This window comes from Pipistrellus kuhlii, unplaced genomic scaffold (genome assembly GCF_014108245.1).
Source record: "Pipistrellus kuhlii isolate mPipKuh1 unplaced genomic scaffold, mPipKuh1.p scaffold_m20_p_19, whole genome shotgun sequence".
NCBI classification, from domain to species: Eukaryota; Metazoa; Chordata; class Mammalia; order Chiroptera; family Vespertilionidae; genus Pipistrellus; species Pipistrellus kuhlii.
This window is the reverse complement of record NW_023425504.1, coordinates 36,660-58,906: the sequence shown is the minus strand read 5'-3', so window position 1 is coordinate 58,906 and position 22,247 is coordinate 36,660. Positions and strand designations below refer to the sequence as shown.

Below are 22,247 nucleotides of genomic sequence, written 5' to 3'. Positions count from 1 at the left end.
TGTGATTGCCATTCCCCCCAGATCCTTTAAATATGTGCCTCTTTGGGTGCACATTGGTTCTATGAGCAGGGTTAGCTCTGAGTAACACAGCCACTCTGAAAATCTAGAGTTGCCAACAGCAGTGGCTGGTAAAGGGGAGATGGAATGAGACAGGGATCCTTGGTTTGGGGAAAGGACAGTGTTTGGAAGAATGAGGAGAAGGTTCCTTTCAAATAGGCAGACTTAGGGAGTCTCAATTACAGCTTTTCCCTACTTGTTTCACTCAACCACTCAAATGTTCAAATGTGCTGCATTTCACTGGGCAGTCTTTCGTAGTCTGGGTGAATGAGTATAGGGAACCCAGCGGTGAACATGGACCTCTCTTATGGGCACAGGAAGGCACCCATACCTTTGGGACTATCTCCAAAGAAGTCGGCAGCAGAGCAACCTAATGTCAGCCCCTCCTATGCAATATGCAGCCAGCAGGTAACTCCATGTCGCTAACATTAAATAACTAATAAAATTATCTCCAAATATTTGTAATGCCCAAAGTAGGAATGCCAAAGACTTCTCTTTATAAACCAGCATACAGGTGAATAAGCCACAATTAACAGCCATCCTTGTAGCAGTCTTAAAGAATCCTAAAGAGATCTTCAGAATCTTACTTTTTCCAGCTTCCCTAATACTGCTCCTTGGCAGACTTTAAAAAATTACTCCTTGTAGTGACTGCATTTGTAGCAACCAGTTGTTGTGTTCTCCACAAAACACTTTGATAATAGACCAATATTGTTTTCTAAATGCCAATAGCCATGTGGCAGCAGGTAGAGAAATCATCATAGCTCTGAGCTTTTTTTTTTTCTTTCTATAAAACATCACAACCCCAGTTATATATATATTCAAACTAAGAAATGCACTTGTGGGTAGAATTAATGCCAGAGAAATATTTATCAGCTCTTTCTATATTTAAAAATTAATGTAGCAACGCACGTTAAAGGCAGTGTGACTTCACTATTTAACATTAGAAAAGGAGAAGGGCTCATGCGATAGCCTGGCACTATAGCCTTGTGTGGGTTTCTCAGATGAGGAAGGAATGGGGAGATAATAAGCTTTCTCTATATTGGAGCATCTGGAGAAACTTACTGTGTTGGCAAAAAATATAAGATGTCATTTGACAAGAGTCAGTGGAATGTGGGAACAAGCTCCACTGTACTTGGGCTTCATATACGTTCACCATGCTAAACCTCACTATGGCAAATGGTTCTGAGAAGGTCCCTGTGTGATGAGGGAGGTCAAGACCCCATTGTCACTATTCTCAACTAGACTAACAAAAATCTGTCTCTTCCCCTTCCCCAGGAACAATTCATCTCCAATGTGTCTCAACAATGCCTCTCCCATCGATGCAACGGGGAATTATAACAATGGCCCAGTCACCATTCCCCAGCGCATTCACCATATGGCTGCCAGCCATGTCAACATCACTAGCAATGTGTTACGGGGCTATGAACACTGGGACATGGCCGACAAACTGACAAGAGAGAATAAAGGTATGCTCATCTGCTCTACCCATTGTTCATAAACCATGGTGAAATCAACTATGCTTTGAAGGGCTTGAATTTTCCTGGTGGCCTTATCTTTATGTCTCTGATTTTCAGGGCTTAGATAGAGAAGAGTGAGTGACCAATTTTATTTTATTTTATTTTTAGAAAGTGAAAAAGTCTGAGATTTAAGTATCTTTTAAAGCTTAAACTAACCTGAACTGTGATGTGTTAGCAAGTGACTATTTCAGATTTTCACTCAGTGTAAGGATAAACACAGAGATTGGGCAAAAAGAGAATGATTCTCAAGTTCATTATGATCCTGTTGGCTTCTGTTGTCAACTTTAATCTTTCTGGGAGATGGGGGGGGGGGGGTGAGATTGAACTAAGGCCTTCTACCTTCATTATAACTGGTAGCTCAAGTGAGTACATGATAACGTAGCTTGAATTTATAAGCAAGGGCCAAGGCTCAGCTAGTATTTTTAACACGCGTATAGCTAAAAGTTCTGTTCATGTAACACATGAGGTTTCCTACAAAACAAATGCAAGGAATATCATGCTTTACCAGAGGGTAAGTGAACATTGATGACTCATGCTGCCATCTATGACTCTAGCTGTCATATAGGTTCATAATGAAGCCTCACTATATTAGTAAACATGGAAAATATAAATAAACAGCACTTATGCCCTGGCCATTCATTTGACTTTGCTGATTTTGGCTCAGGAACCATAGACATCCCAACACCAGTCAAGATGGGGACAGCTATGGGCTTTTTGGAATCAGACTGCAAAGAGATGACTAGCAATTTGGAGCAGTAGAACTGTCTGGTCAGGAATAGGGAGGCATGAATTTGCATTCTGCATGGTCCAATGGCGGCTGACAGTGTATGATATGGTGAAAGCTTCATGGAGTGTACTTGGGTGCTACTAGGTCTCCAACAGTGCAGTGAGTGATAGGATTTTCCTGTATTCAGGTTGAGGTTGCAGGCCACCTAGATTCAGATGGAAGTTCTCTTGAGTTTGACTCCAAAGGATTTACTGGACTTCCTAGCCCAATTTTTTCTCCCAAGCCCCAGATTCCTCAAAGCCCAGGTAGCTCTCCTTTTCTTTCTACTCTGGCCCCAGGGTTCTGGTCTACATTTCTTCTGTCTGAAAAGCTGCTGCTCTAATCTCTGGAGCTGTACTCTCCAGTGTCTGATTATGAAACGAGGTTCATCCTTCTCAGCCCTCCTCCATGCTGCATCTTTATTGCTATTGCTGAATATGTGCAGAAACAGTTCTAGTAGAGTAGGAAGGTTGCAGATTTTGAAGCCTGATCATTTATGCATGCCTGGGGCTGGGGGACCTCAGGCAAGTTATTTAAATCTGTGAGCTACTTCCCAGCTTCCATTTCTATAAAGGAAATCATAAAGGAAATCATAATAAGATGATGATGATAATTATGATGATGATAATAATACCCAGAAAGATAATAGAGATGGGTTGAATGAAATAATATGTGTGAAACAACTAGCATAAATATCAGATGCAAGTTAGAAATCCTACAAATATTATCTTTCCTTACTCTATATTATTATATATCTATATAATTCAATGATTCTGTAGCTATCAAAGTATATTTCATAATTTGTGACTTTAACCCTCAATTCAGCTATATACATTGACTTCTGGTACTATTTACAAATATTGGTTATATATGTTTGTGTAGCAATTTCTAAAGCTTGTAACTACACTATTTGCTTTATCCCCATGTCATAGACGAAGAAACTGAGTCTCTGAGATTAAAAGACTTACCCATGATATCACAGTTCTTAATGTTGGGATCATGAATTGAATCTACTGTTCAATTCCAGAGTCTGAACACTTAACTGATAGGCTAGACTGCCAATCTAGAGATAAATATTAATAATGGGGTCCTCGGAGACCTTCGTGAGCCCCTGCCTTTAATTTACCTATTAGCCTTTTATTATATAGGATATACACTGAGTGGCCAGATTATTATGTGTTCAGAGATCATAATAATCTGGCCATTCAGTATATAGGCAAATACATTTATATATAATATATACATATTGTGACGTGTGTGTGTGTGTGTGTGTGTATGTGTGTGTTTCACAAAACTCCACAGGATTGTAATGTACTTTTATAATTGCTGTCTGAGAAAATATTACTACAAATTAGAAGATTTAAATGAATTTGTGTTTTATTAACCACAATAACACAAACATTATTTATGTTGCAGAGATTTTGGATCTAACTAAAATTCAAAATAATAGTACTTCATATACATATGGGGCTTTAGTCCCCTAGTAGGTACTCTATAAATTTTTGATGAATGAATGAACAATGAATAAATTTTCCTATCTCCACATGGTTGTGTTGTTGCATGAAGTCAGTTTAAGCAATCTGGTGTATATTTTCATGATTTCATTTAAACCAAGATCTGCTCTGCTTTTCAGAATTCTTTGGAGATCTGGATACATTGATGGGGCCTCTGACCCAGCACAGCAGCATGACCAATCTTGTCCGCTACGTTCGCCAGGGACTGTGTTGGCTACGCATTGATGCCCATTTGTTGTAGTGGGTGCTCCCCAATCTCCAGAATTACCATCCATCACTCTACCTCTACCAGAGTATTAATGATTACTGGTGGAACTCCACTCATTTGGAAAGTTCTCTTTATGTTTGTTTTTGTGCTTTTCTTGAATTCTGTGAAAAACAGAAATTATTGTAAGTGGACACTACAACTTGAGAACAGTGTATGTTTTATTACTTAGTCTTTTTTTGTTTTTGTTTTTTTTAGTATTTTGTATGCATTTAGTAGATCCTACCATCCTTTTGTGCTGGATGAAATTACACAATCCACACAACCCAAAACAAGGGATGAAAAATACTTGCTATAATAAGAGGTCCCTGAGAAATGAAATCATATATACATATATAAATTTAAACACAAAGGATTAGCAAGTATTCAAGTTTTTGGCAATAGGCATTTTCTAAACTACAATATATTCTTATGTCCAGAAAATAATGTATTTTAAAATCCATTGTTAAACGTTTGTGGTTCCTATAAACTTGATCTTCAGGTGAGAGTTTTCATTGTCAAAATCCACTACTTAAATGTAGCAATATCACGAAATCAATCATTAAGAAAATAAATTATCATAGCAATGTCACTCTTAAAACAATATTGTGTCAAACACCAGAAGACAATTTTTGTTAGCATCTCACTCCCTGATTCCCTAATTTAAAATTTTTAATAATCAGCAGTGGCAACATTTGTTTGGACAACTTTAAAGCATCAGCTAGCATAAATCTTTTTGAACTCCATGATTTGAAATGTAAATATTCACCTTGAATTCTCTTTGTGTAAAGCTCTTCTTTTGGGGGTTAGTTTCGTGCACTCCCTAGTAGCCAAAATGCTAGTAGGTAGGTCCAAAATTGTCAGGATTTTTTTTTTTTTATTGCATTGTGCTCAAATCTCTAGAAGCAAATGTCAAGTTGTCACTACCTAGAAATAATAATATACATTTTGCTTTCTAGTGGCTTTAAAATATGGACTTTGCCAATTACTATCCCAATCTCTACATATAGGATATCTTTTCTTCTTTTTCTTTTTTCTATTCTATTTCTTTTTTTTCCTTTTTGGGAAGCTCATTAGATTTTAACTGAAATATAATCACTGATTTTATTAAAGTCTCTATGAATATGAACCATTTCCATTTAAATTCCAAAGATAGGTCCACATTTTCTAAGTAGTAGAACTCACCTTTTCACAAAACAAAACAAAACAAAACAAAAAATAGTCTTGAGGCAATGTTTTAATCTAGGATTTAAAAAAAAAATCCTGAAGATTAGAAGATTAGGAACAGTTTACCCAATTGGAACATTTCTAGATCAGTTACAATTATCTCCACCCCTTATAACCCTGTACATCCATTTTATGGCCCTAAACATTACAATGTAAATATCATCTTTGGTATTTCAGCTCACCAGAAGAATTCCCCACATGTGCAAGTTGCTATCTATGCATTAGTTCTGTATAATTACCTGTTGGTATATAATTCCTCGTAGCCATTAATTTGCTGAGTTATTGAATTCTGTTCACTGTTAATGACAAGTTAAGTAATAGATATACCCACATGAAATATGAAAACTTATACGACTTTTAAACCAACTCATGCAAGTTTGTGATTAGAACAGCAAAGGATCACTCTGCACTCTTATTGTCAAGGTTAGATATCACCACAGTTGCAACAGAACCAGACCTAAGCTCTTCTCTGGTCATCATTGAGTTTAAGGTCCTTTGTTGTATAATAAGGTTGTAACAATTTACTCCAATGGCTGAGGCCACATTGTTAAAATGACTGCTGGGAATGTCCCAGTAGCTGAACTCAGCACTTTTTATGCTCCCAGTGTGGTTGAGCTTTATGTTCACAGTCTCAGCAACAATACTACCACATGCAGACACACAGAGATAAATGAAACATCAGAGAATCTTTTCTGAGTTTCTTAAATTAGGAAAATAATAATATGAAAGACTCCAATCACCCAAGGTGAGTGTCATATATACAAATTAGGCTGATGGCTTTGCATTGATCCAAGTTATCTGCATTTAATGGCTAGAGGGTATGACTATTATTATACAGAGTGGGGCAAAATTAGGTTTACAGTTGTTCATATGGAAAATAATACAATAATTAATAAATAATGATACAAGAATAAACTCTAAATTTTATGTACTCATGACTTTAACCTTACTTTTGCCTCACCCTATGAATGAAGCCCATTGGCTTGCCTTACAAGTTCAACCCACATCACATTCTGAGACGATCATGGATTTAGGAACAGATTCTACTAGAAATTAAACCACCAGAAACTAGATATTAGAATGCAAGGGGCAATTTCCCAGGTAAGCAAGCATATTGTCTCATGTAAGTGAAACTTGTAGCTCTAGTTTCAATAAGTTGCTATGTCTACTTTACATACCACAGGGAGGTAGCAGAGAATCCTGCTCCCTGATGTCATCTCTGGTGGCTGAAGGTAGCATGTGCCAAGTCAGCAGCACAATGATCAAATCTGACAGTTGAGCTCAGGATCACCAGGAGATTATTTCATATACCCATTTGTAAAGCAACTTAGAAACCAATTAGGCATGGAGATGAGATATCTTTCCATTTCAGGATTAAGGATTATTGCTGTTTTCTCTGCACTCATTCATCACATTATAAATGGTGATGTGTGTCCTAGATGTGCAGCTATTTGAGGGATTGAGATAGTTTGTCAAGTAAATCTCTTCAGTGTACCAGTTTGTGGGAGGGATGCAAGACATGTGGCTGGCAGTGAGAGATCCTGCCTTGAGACCTTGATGGAGACTTTGTGAGATACATCTCAGTAAGCACATGGAGGTAGGATAATGAACAGAACAATGAGTAGCTCCACCTAAGCAAGTACACAGAATGATCTCAGCCTTGCATAGTGACCCAGGTAATGTCACCACTATGGCTTCATTAGTTATCCAAACTCCAACCACAGAGAATTTGACAGGTTTGTGTTATGATGTTGACTTGGCTTTGTATATTTAATTGAGTTTGGGTTTGTTAGTGGTTTTGGCATATTGCTGTCTAAGTTTGGTAGGTAGGATTACTTTGAAAAGGGTTTACTAGTGTGGTCCTCAGGGTAGAATTTAGCCATAAGCTTGTTGTTAGCCAGCCTTTAGTCTGTTAATTATTTAATAATCTCATTGGAAAAATATTGGTCCTTTTATATTTGGATGATATAATTGGGAAAGCAGATTAGCTGTTATTAGCTGTTAAAAGACTTGAGGCTGGGATGCCTTTTTTCCATATAATGACATAAAAAGATTCAAATCTTCAGTCAATAATCAATTTTCTAAATTGGAAACCATTTTCTAAAATGTGTTTTGTTGAATTTTCAAATGGATGGGTTTTCATTTGGACATTACATCATTAAATGCATTGGATTGTGTCTAAATTGGAAAGATATCTGTTCTATTGTATCTTTCCCAAAGGTTTCTAATTCAGATTTTGTTTCATTTGAATTTGCATCCCGGAGGTGAAAGTTGGAGTGTAAAGTTGGAAAGCATTTTTGAAGGCAAAATTAATTTAGCTGTGAAGGTAAAACCCTCACATACTTCTCAACAAACATGATAAAATTCACCCGCATGATTTGGGAGGTAGGAGGATCAAAGTGGATCACTGGGTAGGACTACTCAGTAACGTAATGAACTGCTTGCTTAGAGAAGCTTCACTATATCCATTAAGAAAATGTGTGGCAAAATTGTATAGCTACACAATATAAAATTAATGGGTTGATTCGCTGCTCCTAAATTCAGTTCTGTGGGGAAAAATATTGAACCAGTTGTCATTACTATGTTATGCAGCTGGTATACTAAATTATGTTCCTCCTCTTCTTCTTCTTCTCCTTCTTCTCCTTCTTCTCCTTCTTCTCCTTCTTCTCCTCCTCCTCCTCCTCCTCCTCCTCCTTTCTCCTTCTTCTTCTTCTTCTTCTTCTTCTTCTTCTTCTTCTTCTTCTTCTTCTTCTTCTTCTTCTTCTTCTTCTCCTTCTTCTTCTTCTTCTTCTTCTTCTTCTTCTTCTTCTTCTTCTTCTTCTTCTTCTTCTTCTTCTTCTTCTTTCTTCTTCTCTTCCTCCTCCTCCTTCTTCTCCTTATTTTTCTCTTCCTCCCCCTATTCTCTTCCTCCTCCTCCTCTTCTTCCTTCTCCTTCTTTCCCCCCTTCTGTTCTTTGGTCTTGTTGTTGTTTCTCATTTCCACTCGCACAGCCTTGTTCTCATAATTAAAATCTGATTCATTTTCTCTTCAGTGTTAGCAAACTCCAACAATAGAAGTGGTATATGTGTGTTGATAATCAGCATTTACCCTAGCAGGAGGCTAATTGAGTAGGCTATCTCAGACATTATTTCTACCATCTGATATTTTCTGGAAAAGAAAAAGTATTAATTTCCTTTCCATTCTCCTCACAAATCTAGAAGCCCTCTTTACCAAGAAAATCACATTTTCCTCTGTAGTCTAGTGACTCCAAGAAAATTGCATTGTGGGGAGTACAGAAGGGGCTGGAGATGGGGGTGGAGGGTAGGGAAGCCCTTTAGGCCAGGCTGCACTTCTTGCCCCTTTCTGCTTCTGACATGAGATGTTAATGAATCATCCATCAGGCTCACATTGGGTTAGGGGTCACTGAACTTCTTTTCTGATCCATGATCAATCATCACTCTTCTAAGAGAGTGGAGCTTTGCTGTTTCATTAACTGTGCAGTGTAGACTAATGATGTTTAATAAACTTTATTCAAAATTTCAAACTCTTTTGCCAGTGACCTCAATTTTTTTTGTTCTTTGATTTATACCAAACTTTGAGGAAGGAAGAGGGAAGCAAAAGAAGCTTCTCTGATACCAGGCCTCTGGCAAGATGCTGCAGTGGCAAACCTATTCCCTCCCAGTATTTGTAGCAGCAGCAGCAAAAGCCTACAAACCAGCTGGAGAAACCTCCTGAACAATGACCCAGTGGTCTGGCCACTGTGACTCAGTAGTTGAGTGTTGACCTATGAATCAGGAGGTCACAGTTTGGTTCTCAGTCAGGGCACATGCCTCAGTTTTGGGCTCTCTCCCCAGTGAGGGGCATGCAGGAGTCAGCTGGTGAATGATTCTCTCTCATCATTGATGTTTCTATCTCTCTCTTCCTCTTTGAAATGAATTATATATATTTAAAAGAATGTCCCAGTGGACGTTTTTAGCTGGGGGTAGCTTATTCCTAGAGGGCCTCATTGTTCTCCAGCCTCTGTAGCAGGAATACACCTGCCATATTCAGAGCTTAATAAGAATTGCAAATACTTAACTTACTTGGTTTGGGCATGCATCACACATGTGGCTACCCAATAGAAACACCTCTGGGAGTAGAGCCCAGCGGGGTGACTATGAGTAGCCAAATACATCCCAAATGCTCATGCCCTTCTGTGGCTCTGCAATCCTTATGAAATTAGTGGAAGAGGAGCCCCTGGGAAAGAGGCCAAATTGGAGGAACTCCCAAAGAGACTGTATTGGTGCTATGTTGTCCAGATCAAGAGCTAGCTTTTCCTTTGGTCAGCCTGGCATGCAACCAATGGTATATTGGTAAAATGTTTAATAATAAGCTCTCTGAGAAGATAACTTGATTTGTAGCATTTGCCAATTTCTGTGGTATAAATACCACCACCACAGATTATTTCAAGCTGCTATTATGATGTCATTGAACACAGAGTTGGGGAGAGATGCTCACAAAATTGGGAGATTGAGCCTGCCAGCTCTAACTCAACACTGAATGCAGCCAGTCAAAGAGAATTTGGACACACATATACACTGAGTGGCCAGATTATTATGATCTCTGAATGCATAATAATCTGGCCACTCAGTGTATATCCTATATAATAAAAGGCTAATATAAAAATTGTCCCCTGGACCAGGAATTCAACCAGCAGGCAGGCTGGCCAAATATCTATGTCCCCTCCCCTGGCCAGGCTGGCCAGACCCCCCCACCTATGTACGAATTCATGCACCGGGCCTCTAATATATATATATATATATATATATATATATATATATATATATATATATATATATATACTGAGTGGCCAGATTACTATGTGTTCAGAGATCATAATAATCTGGCCACTCAGTGTATACTTCAATGACAAACTATTACATCATCTTAAAAATGAATTAATCCCCTGTAAATGTAGGTAATTTATGATGAAGCCCTAGAGATATGAGTTTTAAGCCAGAGATAGATGGAAAAAAAACGAAGACCTCTTGAGCCCAAAACACAGGTGGATCAGTGGGGGTGGTTTCATCGCCTCCACATCCTGAAGGTAAAATTGAAGTGAGATAAGGACTTAGAAAACCCTCATGGTTTATTTAAAATAGGCATAGGTGAATGTTATTGTTATTTTTAAACATCCTAGTGGTATTTCTAACATGGAAATCTAAATTGAATAGATTATTTACTATTGTTTCCTCTAAATGGTAGTATTTTGTAGTAAGGGAACATGAGGGTTTCTATGGAGAATAGCACAGTCCAAAATATAGTGGACTGTTTTTCTCATAATATGGAAACTCAGTAATCCTCCTCTCCCTAATATTGTTCAGAAGGTTTTTACATTAATTATTAGGTATTGAAGTTATTCATTTAACATCATTTTGTTAAAAATACCTATTTTCTGTCTTAGCTCTGAATTCAACCAGAATCCCTCTTATATTGATTACATAATTAATATTCAGAAATAATCATCTAAACCAAAATAATTCCCTTTTTAAAGAAAGCCAAGGTCACTAACAAGAGAGCATAAACTTAAATATATTTTTCTAGGGGAATGAGGTTTTCATCAAAGACACACACACATATCTTTTTTATTAGAGCTCCTCATCATAAATCACCCTGAGAGTAGAATAGAAAGTCTCAAAGGACCTGTTCTGGTCCTGTGCATCTTTTGTAGCTAATAAGAGGTTTACATCTGGAAAGGTTGACAAACTCACCCTAAAATCCTATTTTTCTTTATATTTCTGTGCTATGTCCAAGCTTGTGTCCATGGTCAAATGTTAGCCCTGGTGGAAATCTGTGTCATACTCTTTCTGGCCTTTCTCTTGCCCCTGCAGTTCTTGTTGTGGCCAGCACAATAACAAAGTTTGTAGATTCTATAATGTAAAGGTATTTGATCCCTTCATGATATACCTGACTGGAGAAGGGTAACATCTGGGGCCAGTTCGATTGACATTACACTCACACAGGGACTTGGAGTCCCCCTAGCCAATGGACTGGTTTGCGTGGATACAGAGAGCTAGATTGTGTTCATCATCATCCAGTGATTCCCTATTTCAAAACCATCCTCACTAATTAATCATACACACCCACAAATATTATAAATGAGATTGATTCTGTCTCAAGACAATTTGTCACATAGTTTTCTTCTTGGATGACTCTACTCCGGATATTTTACAAAAAGAAATGTCTGAGATGAAACTATAATTATTCAGTTCTACAAATTGCTGCTTTTATCCCTATTTTTATCAGAGATGGAAATCTGAAGATTGTTTGAAGTAGTATTATTTCCAGATAAAATTAATACATCAAAGGAGAGCTCAGTGCAGATATCATGCTCAGAAGGCTACTTGGGATTGGAAGACACTTAAAATTCTTCCCCTTGGCATACTTGGTTAGTTGAATGACACATCGTAGGGGTACTTCAAAGAAGAGACTGTTTTTTTTTTTTTTCTCTTCTTGTGGTGATAGTTGTTGTGATGCTTGCCATAGTTATGGCTGAAGTTGTTATTATTATCTCTCTGTCTCTCTCACTCTTCTTGCTCTCCCTGCTTTCCTCTCCCACACCCACTCCTCTCCCACTCTCTCTGACTCTGACTTTCGCTTTCCTGCTTGGGCTCTTCCTCTTTCTAAAAAATAGTTGAATTAAATGTGAGCTTCTGAATTGTACTTGTTCATACTTTTAAGACATAAATTAATAAAAATGTAGATGTGTTCTGATTCAAAACATGCCACTGGAAAGGCATGCTGTATTATGAAACCATATTATAATAACTACATTATTACATGGTAGTATAAATATTAGTCTGTTGAATTCATTTGTCCAACTGTAAAACTTTGTGAAGCAATGTTTTGACATTTATGACCTAATTTTGGAGCAAATGGTGTTGTACACAGATGAGACCGTTTATATCAGGTTTTTTCAATGAAATTCAATTGGAGGCTTGACAAAGGCAAACATCTTAATATGCTGCAGTAAACATTATAGATTTGGGGGGAGAAAATTCTGTTCAAGAAATTTCCCAGAACACTTCAGTCAAGCTGGCTTTTAGGTTTATATTTTTCTCTTTTACTCCCTCTCCTTTTTTTCCTGAAGGTGTTCCTTAGTATTGACTGAAAAAAATAGTTTGATTGCTTTGTGATTTCTCCTCTCTCTCTCTCTCTCTCTCTCTCTCTCTCTCTCTCTCTCTCTCTCTCTCTCTCTCTCTCTCTCCCTCTCTCTCTCTCTCTCCTCATTAAAATACCGAGATCTGGAGTCTTTGGTTAACCTACATTACACCACTCTATAGGCCAGAAATGATAGCCAAATCTAAGTAAACATTGATGGCTTTTCAAAAAGGAACACCCCATGTTCATTGGGCCTTTCTCCACTCCACACTGACAAATGCTAAGGACAGATGTAGTTTTTGCTGAGGGAAATATTTATAATGTCCTTTGATACTTAATGCAGTTTAACAATGATTCCACCTGTTTTTTTTCAATAAGTCATTTGACTGAGACAAAAAATACCCCCAAGACTTGCCAGAGCTTTCTTCTGTCTGGTCTACAGTGTGTGTGTGTGTGTGTGTGTGTGTGTGTGTGTTCTGATTCAGAGGAGACAGATTCGATCAATACATTATGTCTTATTTGGTATCTGAGAGGCACATTCATGTCTTGTGTGTTCATTTGAAGTATTTCCTAACATTCTCATTAGCTTGTATATAAGAACCAGAAAGATAATCCCAACATGTTATAATTGAAGATGTGATTCTATAAATCTCTTTTGTTCTTGAAAAAAAAATAAGACATTTTCATGCATATATTAAACAGAAACTTTGTATATTTAAGTGTCATGGAAAATACTTACTGAGTAACCTGGATACAAATGGGAATTTAAATGTCATCATATGCTTTGTGTGCAGGGGTACTCTCCAACACCATATTGCTGAACTGTTGTGTCAAGCCATAACTACACATAACTACATCATCTGTGTGTGTGTGTGTGTGTGTGTGTGTGTGTGTGTGCGCGCACACATGTGCAACATGTCTGGCTTGCTGTCCTTCATGGGATTTTGGCTTTCCCTTCCTGATGAGCATTATTTTACAGTTCCAGGAGGCCATGACTACATTACTACATAAATGCGTGTTTGAAATGAAAACTCCTTTCCTCTTGGAAGCTTTTATCATAATATTATGGTTCAACCACATGAATTCCACTTGCCTTTGTGAGGGAAGAGGCTCTGTTCAAATCTAACTGAGTTTTAAAGGAAATGTTTTAGAGCAAGACACGTGGGAAGGAAGATAAAGGCCACCTCAGCTGCAACAAATGAGTTGAGTTGAGCCCTCAGGATTGAAGTGAGCTTGCCTTGAACTGCAACTCAAACCCCTGGGGTCAATTTCCAGGTCTTGGCTCCCTCCACATCTGTAGATAAGGAGAATATTTAGAAATAGCCTGGCCTGCTTCCTGAGAAGGAAACTTTCTGAGACCCTGCTCCCAGTGGAACACCCTTTTCCTCACTGGTGGCAACCCAGGCAGCCTTTAAAATGTGATTATTCATAATCTGCCCCCTTTGTTTTACTGTAATCCAATTGGTCTTTTAAACCACTTTTTTGAGGGTGCAGCTTTCCAATATTCATACCATTGCAGATTCATCAACTGTCACAAGCATGGTAATCTTGTCAGAAATTTAGTAAGTTGAGATGTTCTGTATATACCAATGTAACTGTTCTAACATCAATCTCTAAATGAAATGGTTTCTGGTTCCTAAAAACTGGTTTCATGTGCTTTATATGTATAAGCCTGTATCTGCCTGTGTTGCTTTGCATTTCAAATGTGTGGCACATAAGCATTTTGTTGGTGCTTTGTTATCAGTACAGTAACTCTGTATAAAAATTTTAATGTAGTTTTGTTGTTTTCCAATATGTCTCTCTAAAAATGATATTGGCTGAGCTCGTGCATTGGTTTCTCTCATAGAGGCTTTAACTATACTGCCAATGCATTGAATTATTTAAAAACAATTCAAAATAAAATTTTTATGTAAATCTCATTTTAGACATGTAGATTATTCTGCTTATAGACTTTCTGTCCATAACTACCTTGTTACCACCCCTATGGTATTATAATACAGTCAATGCTTCCACTTAGCACAACAGCTATAAAACTGAGAGCCGTAAAGAATAACACTCACAGACCCAGTTCATTTTATAATAAAGACCTTTGGACCATCATTTAAAGATCATTTAACAGAAAATCATAAAATGTTTACTTATCTGGATTTCTATTACACAACACAAAAAATGTACAAAGTATAAATTAACAGCTGTAGTAGGTGCAGAGTGGAGACTAAATAATAAAACTAGACTGAAAAGCACAGCCAATTGTGGCCATTTACTGTAGAAGCATGCAGCCACTGACTAAGCAATAATTTTAGGTTACAATAGTGATTTAAACCCATTAAAAAAAGTTAACTTTTCTTAAGTGTATCTTTTTTATAAGGCAAAAGAGCATGCCATGTATTTTTTAACAATTTCCTTCAAAACGTGAAACCAAAGAGGAGGTTTCAGGTATCTAGAATATTCATTTATATGGAATATAGTCTCTGGCCACGTGAAGTGAGAATATGCAAAGCTAAGAACAGCACAGAACACAATATTAACCATCAGCTTAACTAAATTCTCTGTCAACAAATGAACTGCATTCAACTTGGCCAAATATTTTGATACTGCATGATCCTAGTCCAAATGTGAACACAGATAAAAGAGGTTGAAACTGATGGTTGTAACACTATCTCTATGAATTCCAAATCCTTTCCAAAACTGTAACCCAACTATATCTGTAAATAGGAATATTTTTCTTATGAGATAATGAAGAAATATTTGATCTGAGTAAATCAAGTTAAATAGATTATAAGTTTGTTTTCAAGCAACCAAGTTGTTTTCTACTTCTCTCAAAAAACAGGTGCCATAAATTATGATCATGCCTTGTAAAAGTATTTATGCAAGCAGACAGGAACTGGGAGAAAATATGCAGAATGACATTTTTAAAAATTAGAGTAATGGAATTATGCTAATTGATTAGCTTATGTGTTGCTAATTGTGTGCTGGGCACTGTTCTAACACTTCTGCTACTATTAATTTATGTATTTATATGTGTATGGTCCTATTATATAGGTACTATTATATCCCTGCTCTATAGATGATAAAAGAGCTTGCCTAAGGTCACAAAGCCAGGTTTTTGACAGCGTGGCCCAAAGGACCTTGATCTTAACTACTTCCCTCTACTGCTTCTCACTGTTATACATAACTAGGGGCCCAGTGTATGAAATCCGTGCACAGGGTGGGAGAGGAGTGGTGGTGTCCCTCAACCCAGCCTGCACCCTCTCCAGTCTGGGACCCCTCGAGGGATGTCCTACTGCCTGTTTAGAAAAAGTTTTGCTAATATGGGGCCCCTTGTGCTTGGAAGCAACAGTAGAAGAGACTGTACCATCTCCTCAGCCCTGCCAGACACTCTGGCTGGGGTGATGGCCATGCCTTCGATTGGCAGAGCTTTAAATCAGTTCACTAGGAAGGCAGGCCCGATATGGCTTAACTGTTTGTCTCTGACATGTGGATACCAGTTCAGAAGGAAAATAAAGCATACAAGAGAAGTGAGTCCCCTGGATTTTGAGGCAAGATTTTAGGACAGGCTCTTGCTGCCTGACTTAAAGGAAACAATTAACCTTTCTGTGCCCTAATTCCTTTCTCTACAAAATGGAGTTGATATCAGCCTTCTCCCTGTTTCCCAGAGGTGAGCAAGATGTTATAAAGACCTGTATTTCTCATCTTACATCTGCCTTGGCGACTCTGAGGGTGTGTTGCCCCAATAATTTCCCCTGATGCATTGCCATTATTAAGGCCAACAGTCTTCACCCTATGAGGGCAACTGCAAGGAAGCATTGCCTGCAGAAGATATACCACAAATGGGTAGGTAGTGGCAGAGTCTACCACACGAAAGCCTGGTAATGCACTGAGCCTCATACTTTAGATGGAGAATATGTTTAACTTCACGAGTTTTCTGCAGGAGAGACATTTTTGATTTGGGTGTGCTATATTGTCCTTATTCCCCCTCCTCCTCCTCCTTTATTGTCTCTTCTTCTTTCTCTTTTTAGAAAAGGAAAAAAATCATAAAACCTGATATTTGCAAAGGGGAATTTTTGCCCCTAACTTAAAGGTATAGTCATTTGAAATTGATATGCATTTTCAGGGACCTTTGCAACCTTGAATAGTTATATGCTGATTGCATTGTGAGCTAGGAGTCTATTGGGTCTGACAGTCACAGGACCTAGTATGTGAGCTCAGAAGGTGAGTAGAAGCCAGGAAATGACCTTTAAGCCCTGTCTTTCTAGCCATATGACTCTCCATTCTGGGAAAACACCAAGGGAGCTTTAAAATGCAAATCCTCACTCTGAGATTCTGATTCCATAGGTCTTTGTCTCTGTCTGAGTATCTGGCTTTTAAGAATCTTTATTGATTCTAACGTGAAACCAGGAGTAAGTATCACTCCTCCATGCTTACTTTAAAACGTGCTCCCCATTACTCTCCATCCTATTCACATTCTTGGGGGTGGTTAAAGAACGATTCTAAGAGTAAAGAGGGAACAGGAGATAATGATGCTTCTATTGCTCTAAAGAAAGCATTCCACATGAACCCACACTCAATGTATCTTCAGGCTTTTTTAACTCTCCAGAAATTTCCCAGTTAGCTCAAACCACAATTCACTTGAACTTATTGTACCAGTTCCTGGGGCCCACTCCCAGAAATTCTGATCTAGTTGGTTTGTGGACTATTCACCCAACCCCTGAGGTGGAAGTTCCTAAAGCTCTCCAGGTGATTATAATCTGCAGTCAGGCTTAGGAATTATTTTTAAACCAAAGCTCCCCCAGCTGGGCCTGTACCCCATAATTCATCCCACACCCACTCTCACCCCAGCCCAGTGTCTGGCATTGCTGGACCAGATTCTTGTATTTCTGAGCCATTGCCTGCCTCTGACAGGACATCAAAAGTTATTCAAAACCAGCAGACATTTTATTTGGAAGCTCATTTGCAGATCCCATAGTATGCTCCTTGGAACCCTAAATATTCTCAAAATCCGTATGGAATATACAAAACAATTAACCCAACTTTGAAGTTTAAATTGTATCCCTGTATGAGTTAAGACATGCCTTAGAGCAGCAATTTTCAACCTTTTTTTTTTCATCTCATGGCACAAATAAACTAATTACTAAAATTTAGCAGCGCAACAACAAAAAAAAATGTATTATGCTTTTTGATGACCTAAAAAATAGGTATAATTTTATTCATTCACATTGGATGGGTATTGTTGTATTGACTGTTTGTCATGTTTTTATTTGACAATCTAAGGGAAAAGATGTCAATGCCCCCAATTAAATAGTCAAGTATTGCATGTTTTAAAAATTCTTGTGGCACACCAGTTGAAAAACTCTGCCTTAGTTGAGACAAAGAGGAGACCAAGGTTTGCATTTGAGCTCTGCACAAACTTCCTGGTGACTGATCCTTTTCTGAATCTCAGTGTTCTATGAATACAATGAGGATGACAACAGCTTTTCTTGATGCCCAGTGGAAATAAGGATTAGGACTTAGCATGCAATAACTGACAGAGACTAATATGGGACCTAGGCTGGTTCTTCTCCCTAAGAATGAAGGAGACTTAGCATGTACCCTTCTCACCTACACATTCCCCCCCCAAAGTCTCAGGCATTATCTAAAGAACCTTTTGAAAGCAGAGAATTTCTTTGAAGCCCCTGTTTCATCCTAAAACTTTTATGTAGTTTGCATTATCTTCCATAATACTGCAAAGCTTCTATATTTGTTTTAATATAATATTACTTTCACTCTAAAACTTTTAAATTTATGATTCATGAAGATGTTCCTTGCGTATTCAAGGCTTTGCAACCCTTCAGCATATTGCCTTGAGCTGTATACCCTATGAGGCCCTTTCTAGTTGAAGTGCACTATGAGTTTATGTCAGAGAATGTCTCTCAAGTCTGGACCTTTCATCTCATAACCACTGCTTCAGTTGAAGTTGTCATGATCATCATGTGAACAACTTTATCCATTTCCAAACTAAACTTCCTATAACCCTCAGGTTGCTGGCAGAACTCATTTTCTTGCAACTGTAGAACTCATATTACCCTGCTTCATCAAGACCAACAGAAGATGGAGGAGGGATTCTATCCTCTAGATCCATTTTTAAAGGACTCACTTGATTAAGTCAGGTCTACCCATGATATTCTCCATTTAGATTAACTCAATTTAAACTGATTAGAAGCCTTAATTGCTTCCATAAAATCCTGGCACCTATTCTATATAATGTACCCTAATGGCATAAGTGACATTCATTGTATTCATGGTCCTGCTTACATTCAAGGGAGCTTGCACAGGGCATGTACACTAGAGTTGGGAATCTTGGGGGCGATCTTAGAATTCTGCCCACCACACGCTTCTTAAGCACCAGAAGAATTCACCTCCTGCCTGGAAGATTTTCCACCCTCCCTATGATCCTTGGAACAGTGGACCTTGAGCTTCTTGAACTGTGGACCTGACACCAGTATAGTCCTTTTCTCCCTGCCTTAGTTTCTCCAAACAGAAACTTATTCAAGCAATCCTTGCTTATGAAAGCATAAGAAATTAATGAATTAATTGTGTTAAGCTCATTAGTAAGATGAAAGACGCTATTGAAATGCAAATTATTATTTTGAAATTTTGTGGCTGTCATTGCAAAGTTTGCACTTAGTTATTAGACACTGTGTCTTTGACATCTATTAGCTGTCAGTTCAATCACAATGCTCATATTTTGCTTCAAACAATTAATGTGAAAATAACCACGTTGGCACTCATGTGTTAATGGGGAATTATCTGCCCTGGGAAAATGCCAGCAAGAATTATATAAACAGATTTTCATTAGCTGAAGCTCAAAGAGAAGAACCAATCAGAAAGCAGGAGGCACTTATTTCCTTATCTCCCAGGGGCTGTAGAATGATATGGTTGGTTGGATCTCAGCATTTCCCACATCCTCAGGGAGCCTTAGTGTCCTGATAGGCAGAGATCAGTCCAAGGGCTCTTTCGTTTTATTAGAGCTACAGTTATCCCAAGATGATTTGGGTCTTCTTATCTCATTGACCTATCAAGAGCAACTTCCCTTCCTGGTCAAGCCTTATTCCACTGAATCTCTTCCCATGCCACTGTAAACTTTTGTCCTTTCCTTTTGGATGGTATATTCCCTCCTAATCTGTTTCCTTGCAACATCTTTCACCCCATGTTGGTCAAACGGGCTTTCTGATCCACATAATTAGTATTTATTCTTTCAGAAAGCCCTCACCCTATTCTGAACTTTATTTAGCCTTCTGAATTCATCCTCCTCAAAGTCCACTCTTATCCCAATGTGAGAGCTAATGTATCAACAACGAAAGAGAGGATTAAGTAGGTGTGTGATGGGGGGGAGGGAAGAAAGCAGGCCTTGACTGAGATACTCAAGTCTGAGCCTAATGTCTGCCTCATACTTTGGGTTACTCCAGTCCTCTACTAGCTGTAAGAGATCCATGCAGCCATTGACAATATGCTGAAGGCCTATCAGGCACAGGGTGACTGGATTTAAATGTTCAGATTTGCAAGAGAAACCTGGGCATAGAACTGTCATTTTCCTTATCTCTGACCTGAAAAACAATTCTAAATGCTTCCCATTGAAGCTTCTGATGAATTTTTATTCCTGGGTCAGTGACATCTAGATATAGATAGAATTGTGCCACCCTCAAATTCATGTTGGAGTTCTAACCCTCAGTGCCTCAGAATGTGACCTTATTTGGAAACAGTATTTACAGAAATAATCAAGTTAATTGTGTCATTAAGGTGGGCTCTAATCCAATATGACTGGTGTCCTTACAAAAAGGGAAATTTGGAAGCAGACTTGCATGTAGGGAGAATGCCACATGAACATGAAAGCAGCTACCTGCAAGTGAAGGAAATTGGCTTAGGACAGATTCTTCCCTCACAGCCCTCAGAAGGAACCAACCTAGCTGATACCTTGATCTCAGACTTCTAGTATCCAGAGCTCTGAGACATGCATTTCTGTTATTTAAGCCACCCAGTCTAAGGTACTTTGTTATGGCAGCCCCAACAAATAAATATGCCTATCTTCATCCATTCATTAATTAAATAGTCATTATGTGCACAGTAGGAGGTTCTCAGACCTCATGGGGGAACAGAACTCAAACCTACCCTGACCTCATGGCACTTGTGGGCCAATGTGGTAGAGTTGCATTCAGCATATAATTATTTCAGCATATAAATGTGAAATTGAAATTAAGGTGAATGATGTGGGAAAAAAATTGTTATGGTGCTGTAAGAGCCTGTAATGGAGGTATGTGACAAATCAAGGAAGGCTTCACTGAGGAAGTGAGAATTCAGCTGAAATCTTCAAGTAGATGAGGCACAGAGGGAAGAGCAGTTCAGGCCTGGAAGCAGTAAGTAGAAAGATTCTGTGGTATGCTATAACATATCCTCAAACATACCCACAGCATAATAGTCCATGCACCAGTGCCAATTAGCTTTCATCAGCTCTGAGAGGACACCCCCAAAGAACCCGCACTGGGTACACTAATCACCGGGGGAGGAAAACCTCAGATAATAAAATAGCAAGGAAGCTAAGGTCAGAATGAGCATACCCAAAAACTGGCTTCATTTCTCAATTTCCTGTTTCTAAGAAACATGCACTAACGACACCAGAGTTGTTGTAGGGTGGACCCATGAGGAGGCTGGCCTTGGCTTGAATCTCCACTGTACCACCTACCAGCCAAGTCATCTCAAATACGTCTTTTAACCTTTCCAAATCTCATTTTTTTTTATCTGTAAAATGGACATAATATTTTGAAATGCTACCCAATATTGAACCCATTTGAAGGGTACAGCATAGGAGAAATGCTCAATAATAAGTCCTATTATTATTAACATAGCAATCCTATCCCCACCTTTCTTGCCATACTCATGTTTGATGTTGGTATTGTTTCTGGAAAGAGAGAATGGCCAACAGACCATATGCATAAGAGTAAATTCTTTAGATTCTTAACAGACTACAGATGGTACAACATGACAAGACAGGCCAACCAAGTTGGGTCCCTGAGAAGAGGGTAGCTCCCATCAGGGCAAAGGCCAGTGAGATGAGGATGTAGTAGCTAAAGGGAAGAGGAAGGATCAGCCTTCTTCCCCAAGGCAGCAGGGAGCTGTTCCTTAGACCTGTACCCAACCCAAACTCGTCCTGGCATACCACCTCTGGCCATGTGATTATACAGTATTTCCTTTATGCTTTTCAGGGACTATAATTTATGGCTTGGCAAACTCTGACTTCTTTGTGGTAGAACCACTGTGTTTATTAGCATAATCATTTATCAGAAAGTATGTCAATAAAGGCTAGGGAGTGAAACACAAAACCCCCACAACCCCAACTGCTAAATAATTTCTGGAATGAGTTGTCAGGAATCTTTTATTTACTGATTTCGTGCATTTCATTTATTTCTGGCATGGGGCCAACCTTCTCTGACAGTTAAGATTTATTGATTTAATTGCCTAGGGTAACCATGCAATAAAATCATCTCAAAGATAAATTTTCATGGCACTGTGCAGCATGGAGGTAATTTTTCAAATGCTGTGGCTATATTTCTGCAGGTTACAGGTACAAAATTTGCTTAAAGCAGGGATGTCTCATTGCAATTCAGGTACATTGGGGGTCAGTTCTTTGGGTGAAATTATTTAGTAAGTGAAAATGCAAGTTAGAGAGACAGAGGAGGAAAGAGAAGAGAGGAGAGGAGAGCAGAGGAGAGAGAGAGAGAGAGAGAGAGAGAGAGAGAGAGAGAGAGAGAGAGAGAGAGAGAGAGAGAGAA

General features: G+C 38.5%; 1 protein-coding gene across 1 annotated transcript in view; it reads left to right on the top strand.

Annotated features, from left to right (window-relative positions):
• Positions 1-6,677, top strand: part of AFF2 (AF4/FMR2 family member 2) — a gene marked incomplete at its 5' end in the record, with an annotated part of 359,224 nt that extends 352,547 nt beyond the window's left edge. The window contains 2 exons of the mRNA XM_036443509.2: positions 1,333-1,523; positions 3,974-6,677. Of these exons, the coding sequence (XP_036299402.2) occupies positions 1,333-1,523; positions 3,974-4,095 (313 nt within the window). The remainder of the gene's footprint in view (positions 1-1,332; positions 1,524-3,973) is intronic.
• Positions 6,678-22,247: the final 15,570 nt, after the last annotated feature.